The sequence below is a fragment of the Phragmites australis genome, chromosome 23, assembly GCF_958298935.1.
Source record: "Phragmites australis chromosome 23, lpPhrAust1.1, whole genome shotgun sequence".
Classification (NCBI taxonomy): domain Eukaryota; kingdom Viridiplantae; phylum Streptophyta; class Magnoliopsida; order Poales; family Poaceae; genus Phragmites; species Phragmites australis.
In genome coordinates this window covers 23166650-23194004 of record NC_084943.1, presented here as the reverse complement: position 1 = coordinate 23194004, position 27355 = coordinate 23166650, and the positions used below count along the sequence as shown (strand labels likewise).

Here is a 27355-nt window from a genome sequence, read left to right as displayed (position 1 = left end):
CAACGATGAAGAAGGAAGTTGTAGGTATGCCATGTATGGGGGCAAAATGGGTTTGCCATGGAGTAGTGCTCACTGTCTGGGAGAGGCCTTCATGCCTCTCTGCTTGTAGTTGCTATCACTCAGTGAAGATCAAAGTGCTAATAACGTGTTTTGGTAGAAAAATGTAGAGAGACAGGAATGAACAGTAGAGTAAAGAACTTGTCTCATTGATCAATTAATCTTTACACACACACACACACACACACACACACACACACACACACACGTTGGGGATGAAAGTTGCCCCAAAGGATGTCTTTCCATTAGTAATTGCTAACGACAGTTAGTTGCTAATTGATCATATGTATTTATTCTTGACGTCGGTTTGTAATATTAACCACGGCCATTCATATTGCAGGCGAGTCAAACTCAATGCTGTGACACTCCCTGATGTATACGGATGCCATTATATTTGACAAAGCCAAAGGCGGAAAAGATGATGCACGGGGATTCAACTGATCAAGGCCGCCCAACGAGACCACACCACTCACAAACAGCGGTGGTGGTTCTGGTGGTTGGCCATACTCCAGTTGACCTTTTTCACTACCCTTGTCAATGTAGCTTCACTAAGTTACCTTTTGGTAAGGATGATTCCTTGATCCAGGCATGATAAAAAAAAAGATCTTAATTTCTAGGGGTTTTTAGTTTCCATAGCTAGCGGTTATTGCGTATAACACCATCATCTAACAAGGCCCTACACATCGATTGCACAAAAAACTGCCCGTTCTGATATAGGAACCATCTGAATGTATCAGGTTGATCATTAAGGCACACAAAAGCAATCCTAGCAACCAGATCATGCCACACAACTAATTTATTCCCCTTTAATGCTCAAGGGAAGGAGACATTAAGGGGGTTTGAATTTAGAACATCCGTTATTGTTTCACTCAATCATTTATCCTCCCGAAATCTAATTTGTGTGCCATTTGTAAATAAAAGTTTCCCAAATTAAAGAAGAGTGGTTCAACCTTCACTAGGCTAGACCAGAATTGTGAATCAATATGTTTCTTTTGCACTTGAGAAATGGTTTTGCTTTCTAGATACTTATTCCTCATAGATTGTTGAGCCATTTATGAAGTAGATATTTATTTTGGATATCAAGATCCTGAATTCTAAGGCATCCTTGATCTTTGTTCTGCAAAGTATATTCTATTTGGTTAGTCTATACTTCTTTTTATGTTCATTTACATGGCAGAAGAACCCAGATTCTATAATAATCCAATTAGATGCGTGAGCTCATGAAAAGAAAAGTTAGTTATGAGATGCATCAATCTGTTCATCTAAAATTAGTAGTTGCATAATATAATTGGATATACATGTCAATCAATTTACATGAGGCAACTTGATCATGTACCTAACGATGGGATACAAGTTGAGGCAGCACAGCAGCAGTCAATAATGCAATCAGTCTGGCATGGAGACGACAAAATCTGCAGATACGCACATGCAGTAGATTGAGACGACAAAATCGTGGATGGGGATGCCAATCGCCAAAAGTCAGAAACTGCTGCAGAGATTCGAAGACCAGCAGCTACCAGCACTAGCTGATCTGATGACAAAACAGATAGGATTGAAAACGAGACAGGCTTGCACTCTAGCTACTGTCGTGTTGCTTTGTTGCCATGGACCAGGACATGATTGTCTGCTTCTTTATCCGTCGCACAGGTGAGGAGTTGCGGGTATGGTGGCCGACGCGGACCGAATTCGTGAGTTGGAGGGGGGTCAGGCTAAATTGTAAAAAACAAACGAAAGGAAATCGATGCAGGTGGTTGCGGGAGAGAAAAGAAAAGAAAAGGCGGAGGAGAGTGCGCGTTTAAAGGATGTTAAAAGGAAACTAATAACAGGGGAGAAAGAGAACCAAAAGTGTTGAATTACCCAGAAGCATCACCAAGATGTAAAGATTAACGACACCGAAATATGATATTTTTTTAATGAGGTCGGTCTATATTCTCGAGTATGAGTACAAGCGATCCTTCCCATATTTATCGTACTTATAGTTACACGATGGTACCTAATTTTTATAGACTCGGGAATACAAATCCGACTATAACTCTATCTCTATCCACTTAATTTAAATCCAAGCCTATTTGTAACCGACTCTTATACACATATTCAACACATATATTAACAAACTTCACCTTGAACGAATATGCACGTCACCTTAAAACCATCATATACGAACCTCTGTCTACCTAGACTTGAGTCATCTAGCTCCGCTAGTCACTTCGTACAGCCCGATGAGGATACCTCACGGTCAGGAACAAATTTCACAAAGTTTACAGCTCTCTCATCTATGATTTCACCCTTCAGTTTGTACTGATGAGCTACCATCTTCTCACCTATGATTACAGTCTTGTCATCCTGCATCACTTTTAAGATCTTCTTATCTAGCATCGTCTAATACAGCCAACCTTCTTCACGTAGAATTTCAAACGAGATTAGATTCCTCTTAAATCCCGGCACATAACGCACACCCTCGTGTAATACTTCATGTCCATTATACATCTTCAACTTGATATTGCTAGCTCTAATAATATGGTACCCCATGTCATCTTCCAAGTGAGTAATACCAAGATCACCTCTGGTGTATAAAGAGAACCACTCCTTCTTAGATGTTATATGATATGAACTTGTAGAATCTAACCGCCATGCTTCGCCATAGGATTTTTCACTTGACAATACGAGAATATGATCAGTATCGCTCTCTAAGTTATCTTTATTAGAAACCACAATATTTGGCATGTCCTTCTTCAGTTCTAGACAATCTTGCTCCCCGATCCTTACATTTATAACATTGTGGCCACTTCTTTTCCTTGTCAATCTCCCAGTCTCAATCACCCCTGATCAACAAAGCATCTTCTCATGAACCCTCATATGTATTGTTCTTTCTCTTTTCTTCATGAGAAAATAACGCAGCAATAATATCATCTACTTTAACTACCTCTTTACCATATGTCATAGTAGAGACCTAGTGTTCATAAGAACTTGATAGTGTTCATAAGAACTTGATAAGGAACACAAAAGAATAATCGTCTTGTTTTCATCATCAATTTGTCACCTCCAATTGCACAAAGGTCAGCTACAACTTGATTGAAGATGTTTATACGCTCAACAAGATCTGAACCCCTCTTGCATCTTCAGGCTGTACAGTTTCTGTTTTAGATACAGCTTCTGGGTCAATGTTTTAAACATGAATTGATTGGCCAATTTATCTCAAATCCTCTTAGACGATGACTCATCCACGATATGGTACATGATCTGATCAGAGAGATACAACCTAATTATTGTCGTTGCTTGTGCTTGCATCTCCTTTGACTTGTTTTTTTTGTCGTGGTCAACTTTGACTACTACAGAGACTTTAGGATACCCTATTGTGTCAGCATATTCTTAACTCTTGTCTGTCAAAGTCCGAAGTTAGTAGTCACGTTAAATCCCATCACCTCGAATGTGGACACTATCTGGCTGATACTACATACCACTGAATCCCTCCACTCACGTGTGTGTTGAACGCGCCTCCACACACTCATCCTGTGACCCTCTGGATGCACCGCCGCGTACACGCCGAACCATGCACACGTCGCCTCGTACACAATCCGCCACTCTTGAGTCCTATCGACTTGTGCTACTTGCACATGACGAAGTTGATCCGCTCGATCACCGCCTACTGTTCATCGTCAACCTTCGCAAACACCGATTCACAAATAGCCCGATTGCAATTTTCCATGATCCATGTGGACTTCCTCCTTGGGTTGTTCTCGTTCTTGCTCGATTGCAATACTTGTTGTTCTGATTTATTTCTTTTCTCGGGTACTGTTTACTGTTGGGTACTGTGCTTTTATACGTGGAACCGGCCACAATATGAAACCGAGCCAAACGGCCGAATGGACACCTAAGCGCTGACCTGGGCCTGACAACCTTGTCCGATTCAAACATGAGCACACGCCCGCATGGGCCTCGGTGTGCTCACATGGCCTGCACCAGACCGATCAGCCGTGGGGATCGGTCCCGAGCTGGCCACCCGCTTGGGCTCTACTGCTGAGTCAGCCCTGCTGCAGCTCTCTAGCCTGGACCTCCACCGGTCCACTTGGGCCAACAGCCTATGCCAGGTCGGCCAGCGCGAATTATATATATATATATATATATATATATATATATATATATATATATATATTCAAAATTATATATCTATTTTAAAAAATTGTATAGTTAGGTTACTGTCGCTCATTCAACATGCGAGAATAAGATCTCGTCCGTTAAACATACGAGAACTTGTAGACCTCAGCACTCAGTGCATTAAATAACTGAAGAGGAGAACATCTCGTCCGTTTAATAGGTGAGAACTAGATTCCACCCGCTGAACGAGTGAGATCTCCGTGGCTGTGACACCAGACGGATCCACCCAAAAGGTCTCGCTTGTTGAATGGGCGAGATCTTTTAGGTATTTAAGCCGACCACGCTAGCCCTGCCAATGGCAGCCACTCATTTCATACCAACACTGCTGAGAGGAGAGGAGAGGAGAGGAGAGGAGAGGAGAGGAGAGGAGGGATGGGGGAGAGGGGAAAATTATGTGGCGAAGCCCTGCCAGAGAAAAGATGTATACTTTTTTCTCTGATTTTTTACAAATCCGGTAGGATAGTCACTAGTGCTAGGATTGTTTTTTACAAATCTGGTACTCTCTTCCTGACACTTGGTCTTCTCGGGTCATCGGGGAACTCGGATACTCGAGGATTACTGTTTATGGCCCAGAGCACTCTCTCCCGGGACTTAGTCTTCTCGCACCTCGGGAGATCCCCGCGGGAGGGCGCCACGTGGCAAACTGCTGATCTGGCCTCGGGACTCGGGGACCCGTAGTTCCTGTGTCACCGACACTGCCGATGACCATGCCCACCAAGGCGGCCACCTCCTGCAGCCAACGGCCCTCCGGGGTTTCCCCCGCTGCCTGGACAGGCGGGTGCCTGAGGAGTGCTTGCGTCGCAAGCAAAGCACTCCGAGGGCTGGCGTCACCGAAGGTGAGCCTACGCCGTAATGGCATCCAGCGCTGCCCAGACGTCGATCTTGCGACGGGGACGTTTCCACTTGCTGAGGGTTGGGCGGCCCGCCTGCGGCGGTGGTGGCCCTGTTGGGCCCAGCACCGTTGTCCCCAAGGGAGGGGGGCACCGTACGGGCCGACTGCTGCTGCTGCTGAGGAACAGCAGGAGTCGGGGCCTCTTGGGCCATGTGCTCCACTTCTTTGCTTGAGTTTGAGCTAGTGCACTGAAGACGATATCCGCCCGTACGCACAGAAACAAGGCGGATTCAGGGATGCAACTCCCGTACCTGGCGCGCCAGCTGTCGGTGGGTGAACACCGCTAGCGGGGATCCTGAGGGACCCCCTTTGAGATTCGACCGAGAGGCTAATTCTGGATCTACCTCGTACGTGGATTTAATGTGAATATGTGAGATCTAGGCGGGACAGATGATCATCGGCTAGTGAGAGTAAATGCACAAGGGATTTTTAAACAGGTTTGGGCTGCTCAGAGCGTAATACCCTACTCATGTGTGTATGATATGCTATTAATACTCTTGTAATACTTTTCTCTGGATCTCTTGTGTTACAAGGTTTTTTGTCTAAGTCTAGAGCTTCGGTCTTGCTTCGAACTTGGTGAACCTCTGCCCAGCTTCTTCGACTTCTATCAGTCGTCTTGCTCTTCTAAGTCTGCTCAGCCTGTTCTTATCCGGAGTGCACCCCCCTTTTATCCTGTCGAGAGAGGCTTAGCGTGCCCAGAATGAGGGCACGAGTTTCCATGAGCCATAAATGGAAAGCAACCGTCATGGGGCTACAGTTTGATGTTACAGAGGGTTAAAAATGCGCCTTCGGCCGGTCCTATCGCCCATCTTTAGCAGATGCACGGGGGCTCACCGGGCAGCCGCCGAACTACCCCGCATGCCCTCTCGGTCAAAGCAAATCTGACACAGCAGGGGGCAGACGACATGCCTCGAGCCCAATGACGATATCTCCAAGCCGTTTCCCTTATGGGCCCCGCAGGGTGATGTGCGATGGGACCCGTCGCATTAAATGTCCCCACGCCTTCCTGCCAGGTGGTGGCATGGACTGATGTACTCAGTACGATAGGCGTGGGGGGGGCAGTGGTTGGAAGTGACAGACCACGCTCCCTCTTAAATACAGCATCGAGCCTCTCACCAATTGACACCTCACCGTTGAGCCCTTGTGGGGTCCACTAGCAAAGGGCTTCTCAGATCCTCGGGGAACTCTGGGTGCTCAGGGACCACTGTTCATAACCCCGAGCACCCTCTCCCGGATATGTCTCTTCTCGGGTCCTCGGGGAACTACGGGTACTCGGGGACCACTGTTCATGGTCCCGAGCACACCTCCCGAAACTGCCTCTTCTTGGGTCATCGGGGAACTCTGGGTACTCGGGGACCACTGTTCATGGTCCCGAGCACCCCTCCTAGAACTGGCTCTTCTCAGTCCTCGGGGAGATGGTCTCCGAGGGAAAGCGCCACGTGGCAGCCTACGGTCCTGGCCTGGGGACTCGAGGATCCCTGGTTCCCATGTCATCGACAGCAGCCTACCCATGAATTTTTTCAAACAAACATGTATTCTTGAAAACATTAAAAATATATATATAAAACTTCGGCCAGGACTACGAGCCTTGCTCGCCATGCCCACATGGGCCATAATGCCCTGTAGACCCGTGACCCCATGGCCACCCATTAGACCTCCTGGTTGGGCCTTTGCGCCACTCTTTCTTCTCACAAGCACACACGTGGTGCAAGTAGCAGCTCGTCATCGTCATCGCTGCTCCACCTTATGCACGCAATAGCTTTTTTGATCTAGATTGACTGCATATCAATCAGATCACGAATCGAAGCCATCGCACTCGTCCACAATGTATTCTAGTCACACCGTTGAACCTGGTTGTCATGTCTAATTGACCCATATCAAACAATTGCCTCCAGCCACCATAAACCTGATGTTTATGTCTGAACGAATCTCCGTTGATGTAGCTTATCAGACGGTTTGAGCCACTATACTCGAAGTGTCTGAATCATCCGATCAAGTCATCGATCGCTACCATGCTCCTCATGTCGTGTCCCTTCACAGACCATGCAAGCTTTACGCAGTGTGAAATATCTCCTCGTGTCTTCACTAATCTTTCCTTATGACTCTGATACTATTGGTTGTAGTACGTAAAAGCATCACTAAGATTGTAAAACCAAACATAAGATCAATAACACCAAGATACAATATTTTTTAACGAGATTTAGTCATCAACCTACATAATCGAGGTATGACTACCAAATATTCATGTGTTCAAGGAAATCCTAAAACGAGTTCCAGTATCTAAGAATGAATCGCAGTATCAGTCAATGTCCATGTACTCGCAACGCATTCAGCTTCTACTTATCCCTTTTTATTATTATCCTCTTCCTCCTTCTCGCCGACTTCTTCTTCGGTTCCTCCTCCTCGCCAGAGTCTTCATCATCGCTACTAGTGCTGTCCTCGTCCTCGTCGTCATCAGTATCAGTTCCCTCCTCTTCCTCGTCCTCCTTGGCCTTCTTGAGCGCCTTCACAAGCTTCCCAAGGCGGGCGTCCACGTCCTTCTTCTTCGACCGGGGCATCAGGTTCTCCGCCACGTCGGCCGGTGACATGTCCACCTCCTCCAGCAGCCGCCGTATCTCGCCGAACAGCTCGTGCTCCGCCACGCCCAGGTAATTTTTAGCTAACACCTTGAATCCCTCGAAGCGGCAGTAGGACATCTCGATGTGCATGTCCATCCTTCCCCTCCGGATCAACGCCGGGTCCAGCTTCTCCTTGTGGTTGGTCGTGAAGATGATGATGCGCTCGCCGCCGCACGCCGACCACAGCCCGTCGATGAAGTTGAGCAGCCCCGACAGAGTCACCTTCCGGTCATCGTCCTCCTCGCCCTGCATCGGTGGCATCTTCTTCTTCTTCTTCTTGTCCTTCTTCTTCTTACGCTTGCCGGTGAGGTCGATCGAGCAGTCGATGTCCTCGATGACGATGATGGACTTGCCCGTCGTCTCGATGAACAGCTTCCGCAGCTCGGTGTTGTTCTTCACCGCCGTCAGCTCCAGGTCGTAGACGTCGTAGTCGAGGAAGTTGGCCATCGCCGCGATCATGGTGGACTTGCCGGTCCCGGGAGGCCCGAACAGCAGGTACCCGCGCTTCCACGCCTTACCCACCGACGCGTAGTACTCCTTGCTGTCGCGGAACATCTCCAGGTCGTCGACGATCTCCTGCTTCTTGGCTGGGTCCATGGCGAGCGTGGCGAACGTGGAAGGGTGCTCCAGCTTGACGTGGCTCCAGACGCGTGGGCCGTCCTCGCCGGAGGCCCAGTCGGCGCTGGTGCTGTTGGTGAAGAGGCGGCGCTGGCGGTTCCGGACGGTGACGGCGTGTCCCTCGGCGAGGACGTGCGGCAGGTATGCGGCCTCGACGAGTGCGCGGTGGCGGCAGTGGAAGGTGAGGCGGTACGCGCGGCGCTCCTCCTCGCCCGGGTTCCAGGCGATGACGTTTCTGCGGCGTAGCGTCTTGGTCTTGCGCCACCAGAGCTTGGCGCCACGGAAGTCGTCGACGACCTCCTCGTGGTCGTCGACGGCGAGTCTGACGCGGTCGCTGCCGTCGGGGAGCTCGGCGCGGAGCCTGCGGGCGCGGGCGGTGCTGGTGGCGCTGAGGTATGCGTCGGCGGCGACATACGCCTCGCTGCGGCCGAAGGAGTCGGCGACGCGCTCGTCGATGGTGATGGTGACGTAGGGGGTGACGCGGGAGAGGAGGCCGCGCGCGAGGGCGGCGACGTGCTCCTCGAGTTCGAAGGGAAGGTGCTCCTGCACCATGGACCACAGGAAGAGCAAGCCCGCCACCGTGGACCACACCCCGGCCCAGCCGAAGCCGGAGCCGGGGACGTCGACGTCGCCGCCGACCAGCTCCATGGCGCGCTTCACTGATCGCTGGCTAATGATAAAAATCAAGCGAGGTGCAATGCAAACCCATCGAGGATCAACAGCGTATTTATACTGTGTAGCTAGTGAGTAGAGGGCAATTAACACGTGCGTCGTGAAATTAATATTAAAGCGCGTCAAATTTGTATCATTATTGTCTTTGGTAAACAAAGAAGAAAACAAAGGGAAGCTTCCTAGCTACCTAGCTAGAATGAATGAGGGCCTCCTCTTTGCTTATTAGTTTGAATGCAGGACGACCGACATGCTATTTCTTAAGGATTAAGCAAGCATATGTAATGTTCTTTGGAATTAAGAAACTAAATACTATATACTAGTATAATGCAAGCAGCTTGGCAATCAAGTTTCCTTGGTCAAAGCTCAAGTTTACCCCAGCGTTCTCTTTCTTGATCTGCCTGAATAATGCAAGCAGCTTGGCAATCAAGTTTCCTTGGTCAAAGGTCAAGTTTACCCCAGCACTCCCCAAAATTTGGTTACATTAGGGTTTTTGTATATGATTTTTAGATCGTTTAGATATTCAAATGTTTCTTTAACGTGGGTACAGAGTTTAATTAACCAGATCTGTAGACTAATTGATTCACAGACTGACTCAATATTCATCTAATTATTTTGTCTCTTATACTGTCCTGGTCGTATTGTTCCGCAATATTTGTTCCGCCCATGTGGCTGATGGCCTCCCGCGAAATTTTGTATTGAAAATTATTGCAGAAATTCATCAATGTCGTATATATCTAAACCCGTAGTTATCCACTACAGTGCTTGTATAAGCTTAAATCCTTAATTATGTTTCGGTACTGTCGTAAATCCTTGATGTGTTCTGTTGGTATCTTATATTGAGCATTTCTTTTTGTTTTTTTAGGCATAACAACGGGTCGGGTCGGGGCTGGGTTCAGCCAGAACGAACCCGACCCGAAACCCGAATTTAAAAACCTGATCCGAACCCGAACCACATTGCGGGTGCAAAATTGAATCCGACCCCGAACCCCGTGGGGACCCGAAACCCGGCGGGGACCCGTGGGGACCCGAAACCACATTCTGTTGCTGTTTCAGGTACTGGTACATGCTACAGAACTAAGATGACATCCATTCATCCTCAATTTTGTAATACCTGAATAATAAATTACAGCACTATGACAATTTGTACAACTTCTATCAATGCACAAGGAGGTAACATTCAGATAAGCCATACCAGTTGCTGCGCTGTTAGTGTGCTTCCTTGATATCAAATTTGGAAGAATTCTGCCCAGCCCAGTTGACAATACCCAAAACAGCAACAGAAATTTCAGGGATATCAATTGTTGTATAGTAAAAGAGGGAAATCAATCTCTGCACAAAATTAACATCTAGTCATCTACATCGCTACACAACATGTAACCATATACAAAATAATATCTTTCTCAGATCAGACCGTCGGTTTCTCTGTCTCTGCACAAAATGCACCCAAATACAAAGTGTATGGAGAGGATCAGAGGAAGAACAAAGGGGAAGAGAGAAGTCGAACCTCAGTCGGTCGGGTACTCGGGCGGTGAGGGCAGAGGAGGCGACGAACGGACGAAGAGGCGGGACGCGGTCACGCGGGAGGGAGAGGACGCTGCGCGGGCGGCCGCCGTCTCCCAGCTACTGGACCCGAAGCAGCCCGAGGCAGGCAGCACGCCACCACCGCTAGCCCGCTGCAGGTCGACTAGTCGAGCTCCGGCGGGATCCTGGTGGGCTGGTGGCTGGCGCCTAGCGCAAGCGCGGAACGCTTCGGCAGGACCCTGGCGGCTAGCGCGGACGGCTCGGCGGGACGGGCTACGGGCAGGGGCAGGCGCAGGAGCCAGGACGGCATGGAGGTGCGGGCGCCTGCGGGCTGCGGCGGGCGGCGGTGGATTTGCTGATTGGCGGTCCTGGCGATCTGGCGAATGGGGAATTGCAGAATGTGCCATGCGGACGGCCGGCTAGGGTTACGAGTCGTGGGCTACTGGGCTCATTGCTGGCTGCGGGCTTCCTGGCGGCTGCGGGATGCGGGCCCCCGTGACAACCCCACGGGTGATCATGTATCCCCGAACCCGACCCGACCCGTTGCGGGGACCCGACCCGCGACCCCCGCGGGTACAATTTCGCACCCGCCCTCACCCCCGCCGGGTCTAAAACCCACGGGGCCCCGACCCGACCCGACCTGTTGCCAGGCCTAGTTTTTTTAACGATGAGTAGTAGCACTGCTCTTTCATTTAAGAAGAGGGAAAACAGTTACTTTTACATAGACGAGATTACATATGAAAAACAGACACACTCGATTAAAAAAAGCATAAAAGAGCATACTATCTTCCCACAGTTGCATACGCCAAGGAGTGTAGAGCGTTCTCTTTCTTGATCTGCCTGAATAACTCTATTTGTTGCATGAAATTGCCATTAAAGACACGCATGTTCAGCTCTTTCCATATGTTCCAAAGCATGAACATGATGATTACTGCCACTGTCCTTCGTTGGTCATGATGAACCTCCTTCATCACTTGACACCATCATTCTTTGAGGCTTTGATCCGGCTGTCGAGCCACCCTGAAAGCGTCCTGCAACCACTCTCTGACCAGCTGCTAGACTTCTTTGGCGTAGCTACACTGTATGCAAATATGAGTAGCGATTTCTTGCTCTTGATTGCACAGAGCACATGTATGATTGCATGGCCAGTTTCTTCTCACAAGTTTGTCTGCTATCAGGATTCAGTTTTGCATTGCCAGCCAGGTAAAGAACTTGTGCTTGCCCGCCGCGTGTGCCCGCTAGATTGCTTAGCGTTGAAAGTGTCGTATGAACCTTGACATTGGCCAGGTAGGCTGACCTGGCGGAGTACTACCCACTTGCTGTCCATCTCCATGTAATGGTGTCGGGCTGCTCTGTCAAGGTGGCTTGGTCCACTAGACCCCAGAGTATGATGAGCTCCACCATCTCTTCAATACTCTTCATGCGCAGCAGACCTCTTGTCCAATTGTGTCTCTCCAGTTCATCCCATACAGATCGGTTCTTTCTCCAAGCCAACTTGTATAAGCGTGGTGTAATGTCCATTGGAGCACGACCATTTACCCAGATTGATTGCCAAAAACGAGCCTTTCGTCCATCTCCCAACTTCACAGTGGTGCTCACACTGTAGAGTTGATGATCAATGCTATCACATGGCGGGTTTGTTCCTACCCAGGGTCTCTCTTCATCGACCCATTGGTACCAAAGCCATCTAAGCCTGAGTGCCATGCTGAACATCTCTAAATCAAGTATACCTAGGCCTCCTAGCTTCTTAGGCCTGCACACTCGCTTCCAGTTAACCAAACAATATCCACCATTGGCCTGTTCCGAGCCCCTCCACAGGAAGTTTCTTCGAATGCAATCAATTCTCTTGATTGCTCACTTCTTTGGTGGAAAAATAGTGAAGTGGTAGAGGGATTGCTAACAGAACCATGGACACCAATGCGAGCCTGCCTGGTTTGTTGAGGAGTTTCCCTTTCCATGAAGGCAGTTTGGCTGCAATTTTATCAATGACCGGCCGTACATCTCTCCTTGTCAATTTGTTGATGCTAAATGGAAGCTCCAAGTATTTCCATGGAAAACTTTTCACAACACAAGGGAATGATTCCATGACCTCTGTCCAGGCGCACTTCCTCACAACAAATGGGACATACCGCACACTTGGCCAAATTCATCCGCAGTCCCAACACGTTGCCAAAAATCTGCAACAAGTCATTGATCACGTGGATTTCCTCTTTTACCGGGTTGGCAAAAATGGCATCATCATCAGCATACATGCTAATGCACAGCTTCGCAGCCCTATGTTGGATCGGTTGCAGCATGTGTGTCTCCGTGGCTATCTCCAAGAGTCTCTGCAAAGGGTCTATTGCTAAGATGAAGAACATGAGAGAGGGGGTCTCCCTATCGCAAGCTGGTTTGACGGTGAAAACTTTTTCCGGTTCCATTGAGCAGGGCCGATGATGAGGCTGTAGATAAAATTGCTGAGACCCATTCCCTCCATCTCACTCCAAAGCCCATCCTATCCAAAACTTCCAGCAGGTAGTCCCATCTTACCGTGTCGAAGGCTTTAGCTAAGTCTAATTTTAAGAAGAGGGCATGTATCTTGGCGCGGTGCAGTTCTTTTATTAGAATCTGGGTGTACAATAAGTTATCATGAATGCTCTGCTTTTTTATGAAAGCACTCTGGATCCATGACACAATGGATTTGAGGTAGGCTACCAGTCTGGTTGCAAGAACTTTCGAGATGATCTTCGCAATGCTATGTGTCAGACTAATCAGCTGATAGTCTAAGATGCATTGCGCAGCCGCACATTTGGGAATGAGAACCACATGCCCTGTGTTCAAAACTTTTGCCTACAAAAAAAAAGATTCTAGATGAAAACCCACATGCATTCTATGCCCATTGCTTTGCCCTGAAAGAATTATTTGTGAAGCATTGAACCCCTCCAGGCCGCTCTGCGTGTTAATATAGGACAGGAAATGCCCCTATCGTGGCAAGTACAAATCATCAAAGATATGCAAGAGATTAGTTTGAATAGATAAGGACTATACAATAGGAACATGCCAAGTTTATCTCTAACTACCAAAAACAAACTGATCTCCTGTGTATCTTGTATCCATACATACTGAAAACAACTCAAACTCTAACACTTCCCCTCAATCACAACTTTGCTAAGTTGAGATTGTTCTTGAATTATTCCAGATCTCGAGCTGGTAGAGCCTTTGTAAGCCCATCGGCTACTTGATCTTTAGAAGGGATAAATCTAATCTCCAACAATTTATTTGCAACTCTTTCTCTCACGAAGTGATAGTCAATCTCAATATGCTTCGTTCGTGCATGGAATACAAGATTTATTGTAAGATATGTTGCACCTAGTTTGTCACACCATAGACAGGGCAATTGGCGTAGATGAACTCTAAGTTCAGTAAGCAAAGATTGCATTCAGATTACTTCTGTTGTAGCATTAGCCAAAGCTTTATATTTTGCTTCAGTACTAGACCTTGACACAATAGCTTGTTTTTTTGGCACTCCATGAAATTAAGTTAGGTCCAAAGAATACTACAAATCCACCTGTTGATCTTCTATCATCAATATTACCTACCCAGTCTACACTAACCAAAATAGAACTTGATTTCTTAAGTGTTAAGCCAATTCCTAATGTATGATTAACATATCTCAAAATCCTCTTTGTTGTTGTCCAATGCACTATAGTGGGTGCATGTAGAAACTGACATACCTTGTTGACCGAGAAAGCTATGTCAGGTCTAGTGAGTGTCAAATATTGAAAAGCACCAACTATACTCCTATACCTTGTACTATCTTCTGGTCCAAGAGAATCACCTTCATGAGCTGAGAGTTTTTCTAAAGATGACAACGGTGTTGGTGCAGGTTTACAATCCTTCATTCCCACATGAGTCAGAAGTTCAGTTGCATACTTTTCTTGAGTCAACAATATCCCATCTGCAATTTTCCTAACTTCTATCCCAAGGAAAAAATACAACTCCCCCAAATCCTTCAGTGCAAAATCATTATGAAGGTCTCGAAGGAGTGCTGAAACAGCTTCTTTAGAGGAATTGTGACTATGATATCATCAACATATATAAGCACAAATGTCATTATATTTGAATTATTAAATATAAATAGATATGTATCTGACTTGGAAGGTATAAAGCCAAGATCTTGAAGCTTTGAGCACAAACGAGAATACCACACTCTTGGTGCTTGTTTTAATCCATAGATAGCCTTATCTAGCTTACAAATGTGATGAGGAGAATTTTGATCTTCGTACCCAGGTGGCTGTCTCATGTAAACCTCCTCTTCTAGAACACCATGAAGAAACATCTAGTTGTCTCAAACTCCACCCCCTAGATACTGCAATAACCAACATAAGTTTGATAGTAGCAATTTTAACAATAGGACTAAAAGTGTCTCCATAATCTATACCATATCGTTGTTTGAATCCTTTTGCTACTAGTTTGGATTTGTACCTATCTATAGTGCCATCTGCCTTCTTTTTGATCTGATACACTTGCAATCAATAAATTTTTTACCTTTATGTGTCAGTAGCAAATGACAGGTTTTGTTCTTTATCAATGCAGAAAATTCATCATCCATAGCTAACTGCCAGTTTGGATCTTCACTTGCCTCTTGTAAATTTCTAGGCTCTCCTGCAGAACACAAAAAAATTGTACCTTACAATGTCATCCTTGAATTGTCAAGGCTTGCTAATCCCAACCTGCAGTCGTGTGCACGGTTGAGCCATCTCTGGTGGTGTTGGAGCTACTTGTTGCGGAGGTTCCGTAGCCACTTGCAGAACTTGATGTGGAGGTTCCGTAACCACTTGCGGAACTTGCTGCGGAGGTTCCGTAGCCACTTGCGGAGGTCCGACTGTTGGTGCAGTAGAGGGAGTCCCCGCAGCCGATCCGGATGTAGATGTTGTTGATGGAGATGATCGAGATGAGGCGGAACTAGGAGACGACGTGTTCGACCGAGACACAGGTGAATCACTCTGGGTTTCAACACCTGCGTCTGCTCCAGTTTCATCCGGTAACAACTGGAGGTCGGAATTCACAGGAGCATAGAATTGTGCTTTGATTTCAACAAGATTTTCACTTTGCTGCAAGCTATCATAGGAGGCATCAGTAGCACGATTAGGATCATTAGTCATGTGATCAATACATTCATCACCCCCTTGATTAGAACATGAGAAATTGTGAAGATGTGGCAGATGAAGTAAGATCTCATTCTAAAGGCGAGCTCCATCATTTGAATGAAGATGCTCAAAGGGAAAAATAGCCTCATCAAAAACTACATCACGTGAGATGTATACACGACCACTAGAAACCTCAAGGCATATAAAACCTTTATGAAGAGAACTATATCCCAGAAAGACACATCATTTGGAACGGAAGGCAAGCTTGCGCTGATTATAAGGTCTAAGATTTGACCAACAAGCACAACCAAAGATATGAAGCGATGTATAGTCGGGTTTATTACCAAGAAGACATTACATGGGGGTTTGGAAGTTGATGACTTTGCTTGGCAAGATATGGATGAGATGTGTGGCAGTAAGGAAAGCTTCGTCCCATAATTTCAGTGGCATGGATGCTTTTGCTAGGATTGCAAGGCCTACTTCAACAATATGGCGATGTTTTTTTTTCCAGCTAAGCCATTTTATTGATGAGCATGAGGACATAATACATGATGAGCGACACCAATCTTTTGGAAAAATGAATTTAGCTTCTCATATTCTCCACCCCAGTCGGTTTGCATGGTAACAATTTTCCTGCCAAACTGACGTTCAACAAGGTTCTGGAAATTATGAAATACTTGAAACATATCAGACTTCTTTTTAAGAAGATAGATCCATATATGTTTGCTGAAGTCGTCTATAAAGCTTACATAATAAGTGTGCCTACCAACAGAAGTAGGGGCAAGTCCCCACATATCAGAAAATATGAGTTCTAAATGAACAGTAGACACACTAGTAGACTTTGGATAGGGAAGTTGATGACTTTTAGCCTTTTGACATGAATCACAAATTGACTCTTCACTAGAATGATTAGAGCAAGAAAGCTCATTATTTCTCAGGATATGCTCAACAATTGAAAAAAAAGGATGACCTAAACGACTATGCCATTTTTCTGGCGAAGGCTTGGAAGCACTATAGGCTTCCTTATTTGGACTTGGACTTGGAGCATACAACACTAAAGCATAGAGACCCCCCTTCACATCTGCCTCAAAGAATTGTTTTCTTCGACACCTAATCCTTGATAAAAAAAAAATTAGGGTGAAATTCTAGAAAAGCTTTATTGTCAATGGCTAGCTTATGAACAGAAACAAGATTCTTTCGAGCACTAGGAACATGGAGAATATTTGTTAGATGAAGCTTACGACTAGGGGTATGGATAAACGCATTGCCAACATCACTAATTGCCATACCTGTACCGCTAGCCGTGTGGACTTGATCATGCCCGTTGTATTTGTCACGGGTAGAGAACTTCTCAAGCTCTCCTATGATGTGATAAGTAGCACCCGTGTCGGTGTACCAATTTGTGTCTACTCCATAGGATGTGGTGGTCACTCCTGCAATCTTCTCCTATTAGAAGTTTTGGTCCAAACGGTTCCAACAATCAAACATCGTGTGACCAATATTGCCGCAGATTTGGTACATGGGACGGTTCCTAGAGTTGTGCTGTCCTCCGCGGCGTTCACCATTGCCACAACCTCCACAAGTACTGCCTCCATTGCCGCGGCCGTTTCCACGGCCACGACCTTCGTGCCCCTGCTAGTTGTAGCCACCACCACGACCACATGAGGCTAAATTTGTCGAAGATTGGAAGTGGCCTCCATTATTAGAGCCCTGCAAGAGCTCCATCCGAAGATCATAGCTGAGCAGTTGCGCGTACAGATCACTAAGAGAGATGGGATCTGTGCGTGCAACAATGAAAAACACCAAAGGGTTGTAGTCAATGTCAAGGCTGGCCAAGATGAAGGACACCATCTCCTCATCATCAAGGCGCTTCCCAGCAGTGGCGAGTTCATCACCAATGGCCTTCATCTTGTTGAAGTAGGTAACCATGGTCATGCTTCCCTTTTGGGCATTGGCAAGAGACATTCTCAGGTTAGTGACCTGATCTCTCAATTGTGATGAAAACATCTCTTGAATCGCAGTCCACACCTCAGTTGCGCTCGTCATGGTTGCTACTTGTGTTAAAACCTCCTTGGAGAGCTAGTTAAGCAGATAGCCTAGCACTTGCTAGTCCTACGCCAACCATAGTGCATACGCAGAGTTCGGCACCATCTCGGTGCCCTTGTCACTCTTGGTGACTTCAATGATCATCGAAGGTGCTAGCGTGGTTCCATCTAGAAACCCGGTGAGCTGCGCTCCTCTCACAGCAGGAAGCACTTGCACTTTCCAAAGAAGGAAATTGTCCATTGTCAACTTCTCAGAGATGGGAGGACCAAGAGGAGATGCCAACGCCATTGTGGAGGGGGTCAACATAGATGTATTTGGAAGAGGATGGTGTTGATTACCATGAAAGAATTGTTTGTGAAGCGTTGAACCCTTTCGAACCGCTCTGCATGTTAATATAGGATGGAAAACATCCCCGTCGTGGCAAGTACAAATCGTTAGAGATATGCAGGAGATTAGTTTGAATAGATAAGGACTATACAATCAGAACATGCCAAGTTTATCTCTAGCTACCAAAACAAATTGATCTCATGTATCCATGCTGTCGGAGGATTAACTCCTATCGCAGGGATCCCGAGAGACCCTTTTTTAGAGATTCGGCCGGGGGGATGATCCTGAATAAGTTCGTCGGAGAAATAAATGGGAGTGGAGATAAATGCAACGGCAGGTGGTGGGGGATGATCGACCTAGTGCAAAGGGAAGTAAATGCACCGGGGTTTAGACAGGTTCGGACCGCACGGGGGCGTAATACCCTACTCTTGTATGGATGCAATAACTTTCCCCGAAGGGGAAAGTCTCAGGGAAAATGTCTGGTTACAAGTATATATGATCTAACTGAGAGCTTGAGGCTCCCTTGTTCTAACTCTACCCAAGCTTGCTTGCGGTGTTCTTCGGATGATGTCTTTGATCGTCTCGATCTGTCTTCGGATGTTTTCTCGTGTGATTTTTGATTCGGGTGTCGCTTCTCTCTCTCTCCTTCTTTTCTCTGCCTCCCCTTCCTTTTATGCATTCGCCGGCCATGACATACCCCGAATGGGAAAGAGGAGGCACAAGTTCCGAGACGCCACGACTGAGAAAGGCGTCATCATTCCCTCTGGGTGAAGTGACAGGGGCGGTGGAAAAAAGCGGCGCGTCGCCCGATCGCCCGCCGCTGTGGACGCCCCAGCGGTGGGCGCCATTGAGAGGGCCCACCGGGCAGCCATAGCGGCATCCGGCGCGCCCACCCTGTCTTGTTCTTCTGCCACGGCAGGGTGGCAGGCGGAACGCCTTGATCCCGGCAACGTTATCCCGATACACACCGGATGATACGGGACAGGACCCGTGCAATTAATGGACCCACGCCCCCCTGCCAAAGCATGGCAGGGACTGACACTTCGGCGGGAGCAGTTGGGGATGTCAGGATGTCAGGCCGCGCATGCCCATTAAATGCGGCCTTGGACCTCTGACTGGTCGACACCTCGTCGGTGGGCCCCTTTGGGTCGTCGGGGCTTCGGGTGTCCTTGTGCGAACCTTCGGGGAACCGAGTGCTCGGGGGCTGCCACGTGCAGCCCCGAGCACTTCTGTAGAACCTTCGGGGAACCGAACGCTCGGGGGCTGCCACGCGCAGCCCCGAGCACTCTCTCCCGAGCACTTAGCTCTTCGGCCCATCGGGGGACTAGGGTACTCGGGGGCGAGCGGGCACCTCCCCGAGCACTTTCTTCCCGGTACTTGGACTCTGCGGGTCATCGGGGAACTGGGGTGCTCGGGGACCAGAGGCTGTGGCCCCGAACACCTTCTCCCGAAACTTAGAATTTCCTCATCCCGCAGGAGGGACCTCGTAGGATGGTGACGCGTGGCGGACGGCTGGCCTGGCCTCGGGACTCAGAGACCCCCGGTTCCTGATACACCGACACATACATACTGAAAACAACTCAAACTCTAACATGCCCATCAGTTGCACTGGTTGTTGTTTCTACCGCAAATTATTGCTTTTTTATTCATGATTTCTTTGAGTATGTCTCATTAATTGTGACCACAATAAGAGAATCTTGCAAGAGAAGGGATGCATTGATTGAAAGCCATCATCAAAATATTTTGGCTAGGCTTGGAAAGGTGAGGCATCTACAAGAAGGAGATTGAATCAAGAAACCATCATTGCCAGACCTGGAGATACTAGATGGGGTTCACATCATACTACTTTTGTTTTCTCAAATGTGGGACTCAGTGATAGAGGTGCTTCATATGATTCATGAAGATGCACGAGTGCCAAGTCAAGTGGCTGATTTGATAGAGAAAATAGAGTGTTTTCAGTTTGTTTTCATTTTGAAGCTTATGCTAAGGTTGCTTGGTATCACAAATGAGCTCTCACATCTCCTACAGAGAAAGGATCTTAACATTGTTAATGCTCTTGAGGTTAGTACTAAGTCCATTGTTCCATTTCTCATTATCCCATTATTCCTTTTAATCCAACTCTTTTTGTTTATTGCATATACATCTTATTCATGATGTAAAAGCTCTCCTGAACACCGTGGGAGAAAGTGGTTGGGGTGACTTATTTGATGAGGTGAGACAATTTTGTGGGGTGAAGGGTATTCCTGTTCCAAATATGTCCAAAGATATACTAGTGAGGGGTCGTTCAAGGCGTAATGGATTTACTATTACTAATCTTCATTATTATCATGCTGGGATTTCCTATGTCAATGTTGACAATATATGTGCTGAAATGAATCATCGGTGTGGTGAAGCAACTACGGAGTTATTGATATGTTTCTCTTGTGTTAATCCAAAGAACTCTTTCTCCAAGTTCGACGTCAACAAGCTTACTCAGTTTGCTGAAACTTATGATGGGGAATTGTATTATCATGATCGTGCAATAATAAGGGAACAGCTTGAGACCTACATTGTTCATATGAGGAGGCATGTTGTCTTTGCTTCTTGTACAAAATCATGCGTATAATTTAAACTAAAAATCTCTAAAAATGTACTTTTAACTTGTAGAAATCGTTAGGGGTATCAAATAAATTCTCAAAAATCTAGAAAAATTAACTAGTGTTCTTCTTATATGATGGACTAATTTCTAAAATTATTTTCAGCCCTAAGTTATATGGTGAAAAAGTGAGTTCCTTTGTAATGCTCCATTTATATGTATTTTTATAATTTCATGTGATATTCTTCTTTTAACTCTATTTGAATTCAAACATATAAAAACCTAGGACTGAAAATGAGGAATCTATTTATTTAAATTTTTAATAAAAAAATTCCCATATATCTATGCACTTGTGTTGTATCCGGACCGGCCCGACATGAACCAGCCCATCATACCCATGGACCGTGACTGGGCGTCGTTGGAGATGAGCAGGGCCGACACGTCACGGCTGCTATCTTGTATGGGCCAAAGCACGATTGGGCTTCTCGCCTGGCACGGTCCAACCCTTGGACGCGGTGCGTTCCCAGCGGACAAGAAGGCACCATCCTGATCCGCTGCTTCATTTTTTCAAGGAGCTCTGCATCTGCCAGTTGAGATTTCCTATTCTCGGAGGGAGCCCAAGGTCTTGGACGCCATCGTCATCGTGCACACGATGGCGACCAGGCGTTCGCTGCCATTCCTTTGGAGCCGAACCCAGCTCCCCGCCTGGCGGCTCTACAAGGATCCCCTCCCGTCGAAGGCATAACTAAGATTTGCCTCCAATTTTTAGGCCCGAGGTTGAGTCAATTCAGCTACCTGCCTCTAATTTTAAAGGAGGTGTTTTCATTGCCTGGGACAACGACCTCACCACTGCATCAAACCCGGTAGTCAAGGAATTCTCGCTGTCCTTATGGATCACTCTACGCCTCACAAACATCTCTTTTCTCCGACGGACTTTCCTCGCTTAAGCCGCCCAGTGACATTCCTTGGATTTGTATGGGGGATTTTAACCTCATATACGAAGCCAAGGATAAGAGTAACCTAAATTTAAACAGACGGCTGATGGGTCAGTTTAGAAATACTTTGGATGCGTGTCAACTACTGGAGATTGCGCTGCAAATAGAGTGATCTTGTTTATTATTGATCAAGGAAGCTGAATCCTGTGACCTACACCTACCCAACATGTGATGCATTCATGTTCAAAGAAAATATGTATCACCTAGTTCAAATCAATCAATCCAGAAGACTAATGTAACATTCGTCTACAAACACTGAACATGAGGAGCTAAACAGACATCAATGTGATGTGGAAGCACTTGGACACAAGGCAACTGTGGCACTTTATCTTCATCTCATAAACATACTGTGAATCGATCCAAGATGTACATATAGGCTAAGGCAATATGGTTTTCATTTCTCAATCGCAAATTCGCAAAATCAGGTTGTATAGGTATAGGAGCCACACCCACACATCAAGCCTAGTGGTAGAGCAAAGGTACGATGGGAGGGGGGATGCTCAGGCTATACAAATGCTGACATGATGTACTTGTAAAAGTATGAACATAATTTATGTTATCTTATACAAGCACTACTCATTTCTCTAGAAAGGACTGCAAGCTCGCATATACAACCCGCCTGTAGAACTTCCTTGTTCTGATGAACAGCACAAATGCGACAGCAGACCCGAACACACAGACACCGGCCATGATCATGAAAGAGAGCGCAAAGCAATGATTACCTAGGCAGGCATGCTCATCTGGTGGAGACTCCATGTCATATATGTAACCCACAACACGCACCGAGAGGATGTAAGAACCAACAGGGCTTGCAACAGCCACCATGTTGAAGATGGTGCCAAAATGGTTTAGCCCAAAGATCTCAGACGTTATGCTCGGCATCAGAGCCCACTGACACCCGTAGCACAGGCCGACAAGCACTGAACCAATGTAGAGCGATGTGGGGAGACCGGAGGAGATGATGGCGTGACCCACACTCATGATCAATAGTGTGACGCCTATGAAGAATGGCCTGCCAACTCCTCGCAGGCGAAGGAAATGGTCGGAGATGAAGCCTGCACCAAACCTCCCTGAGAAGTTCCAGATGCTCCAGAGTGACACAAGTGTGCTGGTCTCCTTGGTTGTGTAACCAAGGGAGCCGCCGATCTGGCTGATATTGTTCACAGTGGCGAGACCTGATCCCATCCCGCAAGCCATTGAGAGAAAGAGCAACCAGAAGTTCAGTTTGCACATGGCCTGTAGTAGATTCAGGTTTTCTTTTCCGTCAGACAGGTATTGGTTAGATCCCCCGGGTGCAGTAGTAGAGCGGGCACTCACAGAATCCTCTGCATCCTCTTCTTGAAGTAATCGAATTCTTTGTTCTGAGGTTGATTCTTCATGCTGTATTGGTTCTGACTTTTGGGCCATTACAACAACAGCTACTGGAGACAAAAGTAGTAGCAGGAGTATCACAGAGCAAACACTCTGCACAGCTGAACTTATGATGAAGACTTGATCACAGATTATGAAAGCCATTAGGTACCCAGCAACAGTAACGGCGATGAGAGAGAAAGCATCAAGGAATTTCTTGCTGTACCGTTCATGTGTGTTGTGGACGTCGACAAAATACATGAGCATCAATGTGATGGCTGTCGGCAAGGCTGCCAGCATCAGTATGAAAGTGCTGGGATCAATATGGAGAGTGTGGTATATTTGGACAAGTATTGCACCACTTAAGCCTAGAAAACCCTGTTGCAAAATTACAAAGATGAATTCATGTAAGTATGTAACAAAAAGGACTTGCCTGTACTGAGGAAAGTGGTAAAAAGAACAAAACATGACGCACTTGAGTAAATCATACGTTTCAGGTTCAAACAGAAATTAACACACCAATATATAGCTATTATGCTAGATTCAGCTTTAAGCAACAAATGTACAATAACACTGAAACGTTATCAAGACACAGAGTTAAGGTTTAGGCGTGATGGCCAAAAAAAGGTGGGGCGTCCTACCAAATCAAAATAAAATTCACCCAACACTCGATGATGAAAAGAATCCACTTTAGAGGTTTCCGACAGAAGGACACTGAAAGTTCATGCAAAATCAGAAGAATGATTGCATCTCATCCAAACAGTAGGCTTAGCATCAAAGGAGAGGCAGATTATGATGGTCCCAATGTCAGTTCACCACTCCCAACAATGACTGTTGTTGGAAGGGAAGTATAAGATGTTTTAAGATCTCAATTGTTCACAAGTTTACATCTTTTATGCCATTAAATTAAAAAATCGCCCGAATGAAAGAGAATTCACGCAGTCCGAATTAATGGGAACACTAAGCAGCAATATAATATAGAACAGTGGGAGAACATAGCAGATCAAGAAATGAGGGGAAGGAACCACCTTCATGATGCCGATGACGGTGCCTCGTCGACCGGGGAAGTTCTCGACGGCAGTGACGACGTCGGCGGTGTTGAAGAAGGTCTGCGCCTGGGCGGCGAGCAGCATGTAGACGCACATGAGAGGGAGCGGCGCGGGCACGATCCCCGCGACGGCGAGCCACATGGGGAGGTATCCGACAGCGCAGAGCGCGGCGCCGGCGAGGAGGACGAGCCACGGGCGCCGGCGGCCCGCGGGCGCCCATGCGGCGAGGAATCCCGAGGGGACGCCAGCGTTGGCGCCGACGTCCTTGAAGAAGGCGACGGCGTCGAGCGCGGACTGGTCGTAACCCTGGGAGGCCTTGAGGGCCGGCGAGTAGACGCCGAAGCAGTAGGAGCTCCCCGCGAAGCACTGGATCAACGCGCTCGCCGCCAGCGCCGACCACCGCGTCCGCGTCCGCGTCCGCGTCAGTGCGGTCGCCATTGCAGGCGGCCGGAGAGGGTTACAACTTTCGAGTTGATTTTTTCTTTCCCTCTTGTGTTTTTTCCTGGTCCTTTCCTTTCTTTTTGGTTTTGTGATGGGATTGTGTGGCACGTCTGATGATGTATGTGGCGCGCAACCAACATGGCCACGTGTTGGTAGTTTCTTACTCCTAGCAGCAGCGTTCATCTTGCTCCGAATCCACGGAATTTGTACAACACTCAATTTGATCCGAAAACTTCCAATTTGATCCAAAAACATTCCATCGGAAAACTTCCAACTACAAGTTCAAAAGCTTCAACAGATCCAGTAAGACTTTCAACTTAATCTGAGTAGCTTTCAACTAAAAAGCTTTCGATTTGATCCAAAAACTTTGAAATGGAAAACTTTCTATTGCGAGTTCCAAAACTGTTTATAGATTCAGAATATTGGTATTTTCAAAAAAAGAAAAAGAAAAGGACGATCTATGGTGCCAACACGACTAGATATCGCCACGCGTGCTTTGCAGAGAAAAATGTGACGGCATAAAGGCCATCGCCACAAATCCGTCGCGCTCAAGCTCGGTCGGCCTGCGCCCCTCACCCCAGGCTCGGGCGTATCGCTAGCTATAGCACGATCTTCAAATTTAATTAGGATCCACATATAATAGTGCGTATTAACACTTCCAGCGGCGCAGTTGGTGTTGTTGGGCGTAAGGAGGAAGGGCAGTTCCAAATTCCAATTGGGCTCTTCTGCGAGATGGACAGCTTCCGTCAGTTGGTGGTGTTGTGCGGGGAGGTTCTCAAGCTGATTTTCGAGTCGTATCATGGGAGCGTCATCTTAGAAACCGATTCCAAACTTCTGGTGGATCAAATGGAATACCAGCAGAGACAATCTTCGGTCGGAGATGGCAACAATCCAAGAGCTAGCTTAGTATAAACTTGTCTTCCTTTTTTTTAGCCTTTGGAACGTAATGCAAACTGGGCTGCTCATCTTTAACGACCTCTCGTCTTGTTAGAGAGAGTTGAGTAGGAGTAGTGCCCAATCTAATCTAATTCTCTCCCAACAACGTCAACGACTGATCGATGTTGATAAGAAACAACAAGTCGTACCTAGAGTTAAGAGTGTCCAGTCCAGGCCTTCCCCTCTCATTGCTCCCATCCCCCAACAAGCACACGCCTACCTAGCTAGCAGCTGACCATGGATGATGATCGGCAGAGTGATACCACAGGCGCGCCGCCCTCCAGCAACAACAGCAGCAAGACGGCGGAGCTGGACCCGGTGCTCAACTCCATCGGCTTCCAGATCCAGGAGGTGTCGCCGTCGCAGCTCACCGGCCGCCTCCCCGTCACAGACAAGTGCTGCCAGGTCTCTTCTCAATTCATGCCTAGCTAATTATACTAATCATGCATCGATCCGATCGACTAATATAAGCAAGCAATTGAGCTACCTGCTGAGGCTCCGCGGGAATTGCTGTTGATGAGCTTGCTTGAGCTCAATCAATATATACTCCTTGTTATTGATGGGAACGCCTACCAAAGTTGAAGTACCAATGCAATTCATTGGTTGCAGCCGTTCAAGGTGCTCCACGGCGGCGTGTCGGCGCTGGTGGCGGAGGGCCTGGCCAGCATGGGCGCGCACATGGCCTCGGGCTACAGCCGCGTCGCCGGCGTGCACCTCAGCATCAACCACTTCCGCAGCGCCGCCGTGGGCGACGTCGTCCTCGTCCGTGCCGCCCCCGTCCACGTCGGCCGCTCAACCCAGGTACGTACGATACGACCGCGACAGACTCGTCGCTGCTGCTTGTAACCATCGATGCCATCCCACCTTATCTTCTCCACGGCTCGACAGCATCTTTTTCTCATCTTAATAATTTCTTTATGGTGGCAATCGAGGAATCCTAATCGTGACGACCGATTGTGATGCGCGCATAATTATATTTGTTTGCTACTATACGGCATATGCGTTAGTTTACAACCGAGTGATAGGAACGTGGTATACTATATTGAATGGGTCCTCCTATTGACTTTTTTAGATGAAGGAAAAAGTCATTCCTCCGCGCCGTCCATTATTACAGCATCATCACTGCACAACCTCCTCCTAGTGACTAGTATTATCTTTTTCATCACATAATGAAAATAGTACAAGGATTTTGTCGCCCTCTCACAACTAATTACTAGATCTCTCTTGAATATTGGACATCCAGATCCTTGCAAGAATCGAATGTATCGCTAACCAGGCTTTAATCCTCCGATCGATATCTGATTTTACTTGCTTTGGATGAGATTATTCTGGCTAGCTTAAGTTGCTATATCTAGGCCACATACACCGTTGGTCACCCTTGACAACATGCACATACTCCTCTCCTACTACGCAGAAGATGCAGATAGATATCATCTCCATCATGGCCCACCAAAGTTTCAGGCCCAATCATAGAGGAGCCCACTAAGCTAGGCCTTGTTTGGATTGTCTCAAAATCCCCAAAACATGTACATTCACAACTGTAGTCATGCATGAAATTGAATGAAAAATGGATGTGTGTGTATTAGGTGTGGGAAGTGAAGCTGTGGAAGCAGGATCCATCGACGCCGGGGAAGAAGGGGCCTCAGATCTCGGAGTCGAGGGTGACGCTGCTCTGCAACCTCCCGGTGCCGGACAACCTCAAGCACGCCGCCGACGCGCTCAAGAAGCACGCCGCCACCAGCAGATTGTAGACACGTACGTGCATACATATACATACTTGCATCGGACCTGCATGCAGATCGATCGATGCATTCACCTGCAGGGACTTGCTTGATTAATTTCCGATTCTCATTTCTGTCAACAGAAAATAATTAATACGGCATATGTATTATTCGATCTGTCTGTTATACTGGACTTTGGGTTTTCGGAATTTTGTATCCACTGCAATTTTCGGGGTACTAGGGAAGTTGGAAC

At 47.1% G+C, this 27355-nt stretch overlaps 3 protein-coding genes and 1 non-coding gene across 4 annotated transcripts; 1 reads left to right on the top strand and 3 right to left on the bottom strand.

Annotated features, from left to right (window-relative positions):
• Nucleotides 1-7243: 7243 nt before the first annotated feature.
• Nucleotides 7244-9169, bottom strand: LOC133906161 (AAA-ATPase ASD, mitochondrial-like). Its single transcript, XM_062347967.1, has one exon. The coding sequence runs from the start codon at nt 8986-8988 to the stop codon at nt 7441-7443; it is 1548 nt and encodes a 515-aa protein (XP_062203951.1). The 5' UTR covers nt 8989-9169; the 3' UTR covers nt 7244-7440.
• Nucleotides 9170-17392: 8223 nt separating this feature from the next.
• Nucleotides 17393-17531, bottom strand: LOC133906837 (small nucleolar RNA Z247). Its single transcript, XR_009907848.1, has one exon. It is a non-coding gene; the product is annotated as a small nucleolar RNA Z247 (small nucleolar RNA).
• Nucleotides 17532-21913: 4382 nt separating this feature from the next.
• On the bottom strand, nt 21914-24522 carry LOC133905850 (protein NUCLEAR FUSION DEFECTIVE 4-like). Its single transcript, XM_062347626.1, has 2 exons — nt 23984-24522; nt 21914-23333 (listed from the first exon to the last, which is right to left on the bottom strand). Exons 1-2 carry the CDS (start codon nt 24440-24442, stop codon nt 22182-22184), a joined length of 1611 nt encoding a protein of 536 aa, XP_062203610.1. The 5' UTR covers nt 24443-24522; the 3' UTR covers nt 21914-22181.
• A 658-nt stretch (nt 24523-25180) lies between these two features.
• Nucleotides 25181-27305, top strand: LOC133905853 (1,4-dihydroxy-2-naphthoyl-CoA thioesterase 1-like). The gene is made up of 4 exons (XM_062347629.1): nt 25181-25505; nt 25551-25786; nt 25991-26182; nt 26968-27305. The coding sequence occupies exons 2-4, from the start codon at nt 25619-25621 to the stop codon at nt 27130-27132; spliced, it is 525 nt and encodes a 174-aa protein (XP_062203613.1). The 5' UTR covers nt 25181-25505; nt 25551-25618; the 3' UTR covers nt 27133-27305.
• Nucleotides 27306-27355: the final 50 nt, after the last annotated feature.

What these genes read in the sequence shown, in the direction of transcription:
- LOC133906161 (XM_062347967.1), bottom strand. Translation starts at nt 8,988, where the DNA reads ATGGAGCTGGTCGGCGGCGACGTCGACGTCCCCGGCTCCGGCTTCGGC.
- LOC133905850 (XM_062347626.1), bottom strand. Translation starts at nt 24,442, where the DNA reads ATGGCGACCGCACTGACGCGGACGCGGACGCGGACGCGGTGGTCGGCG. An exon ending in CCGTCATCGGCATCATGAAG is followed by an intron (nt 23,334 to 23,983) that starts GTGGTTCCTTCC and finishes ATTTTGCAACAG; the next exon opens with GGTTTTCTAGGCTTAAGTGG.
- LOC133905853 (XM_062347629.1), top strand. Translation starts at nt 25,619, where the DNA reads ATGGATGATGATCGGCAGAGTGATACCACAGGCGCGCCGCCCTCCAGC. An exon ending in TCACAGACAAGTGCTGCCAG is followed by an intron (nt 25,787 to 25,990) that starts GTCTCTTCTCAA and finishes CATTGGTTGCAG; the next exon opens with CCGTTCAAGGTGCTCCACGG. An exon ending in ACGTCGGCCGCTCAACCCAG is followed by an intron (nt 26,183 to 26,967) that starts GTACGTACGATA and finishes TGTGTGTATTAG; the next exon opens with GTGTGGGAAGTGAAGCTGTG.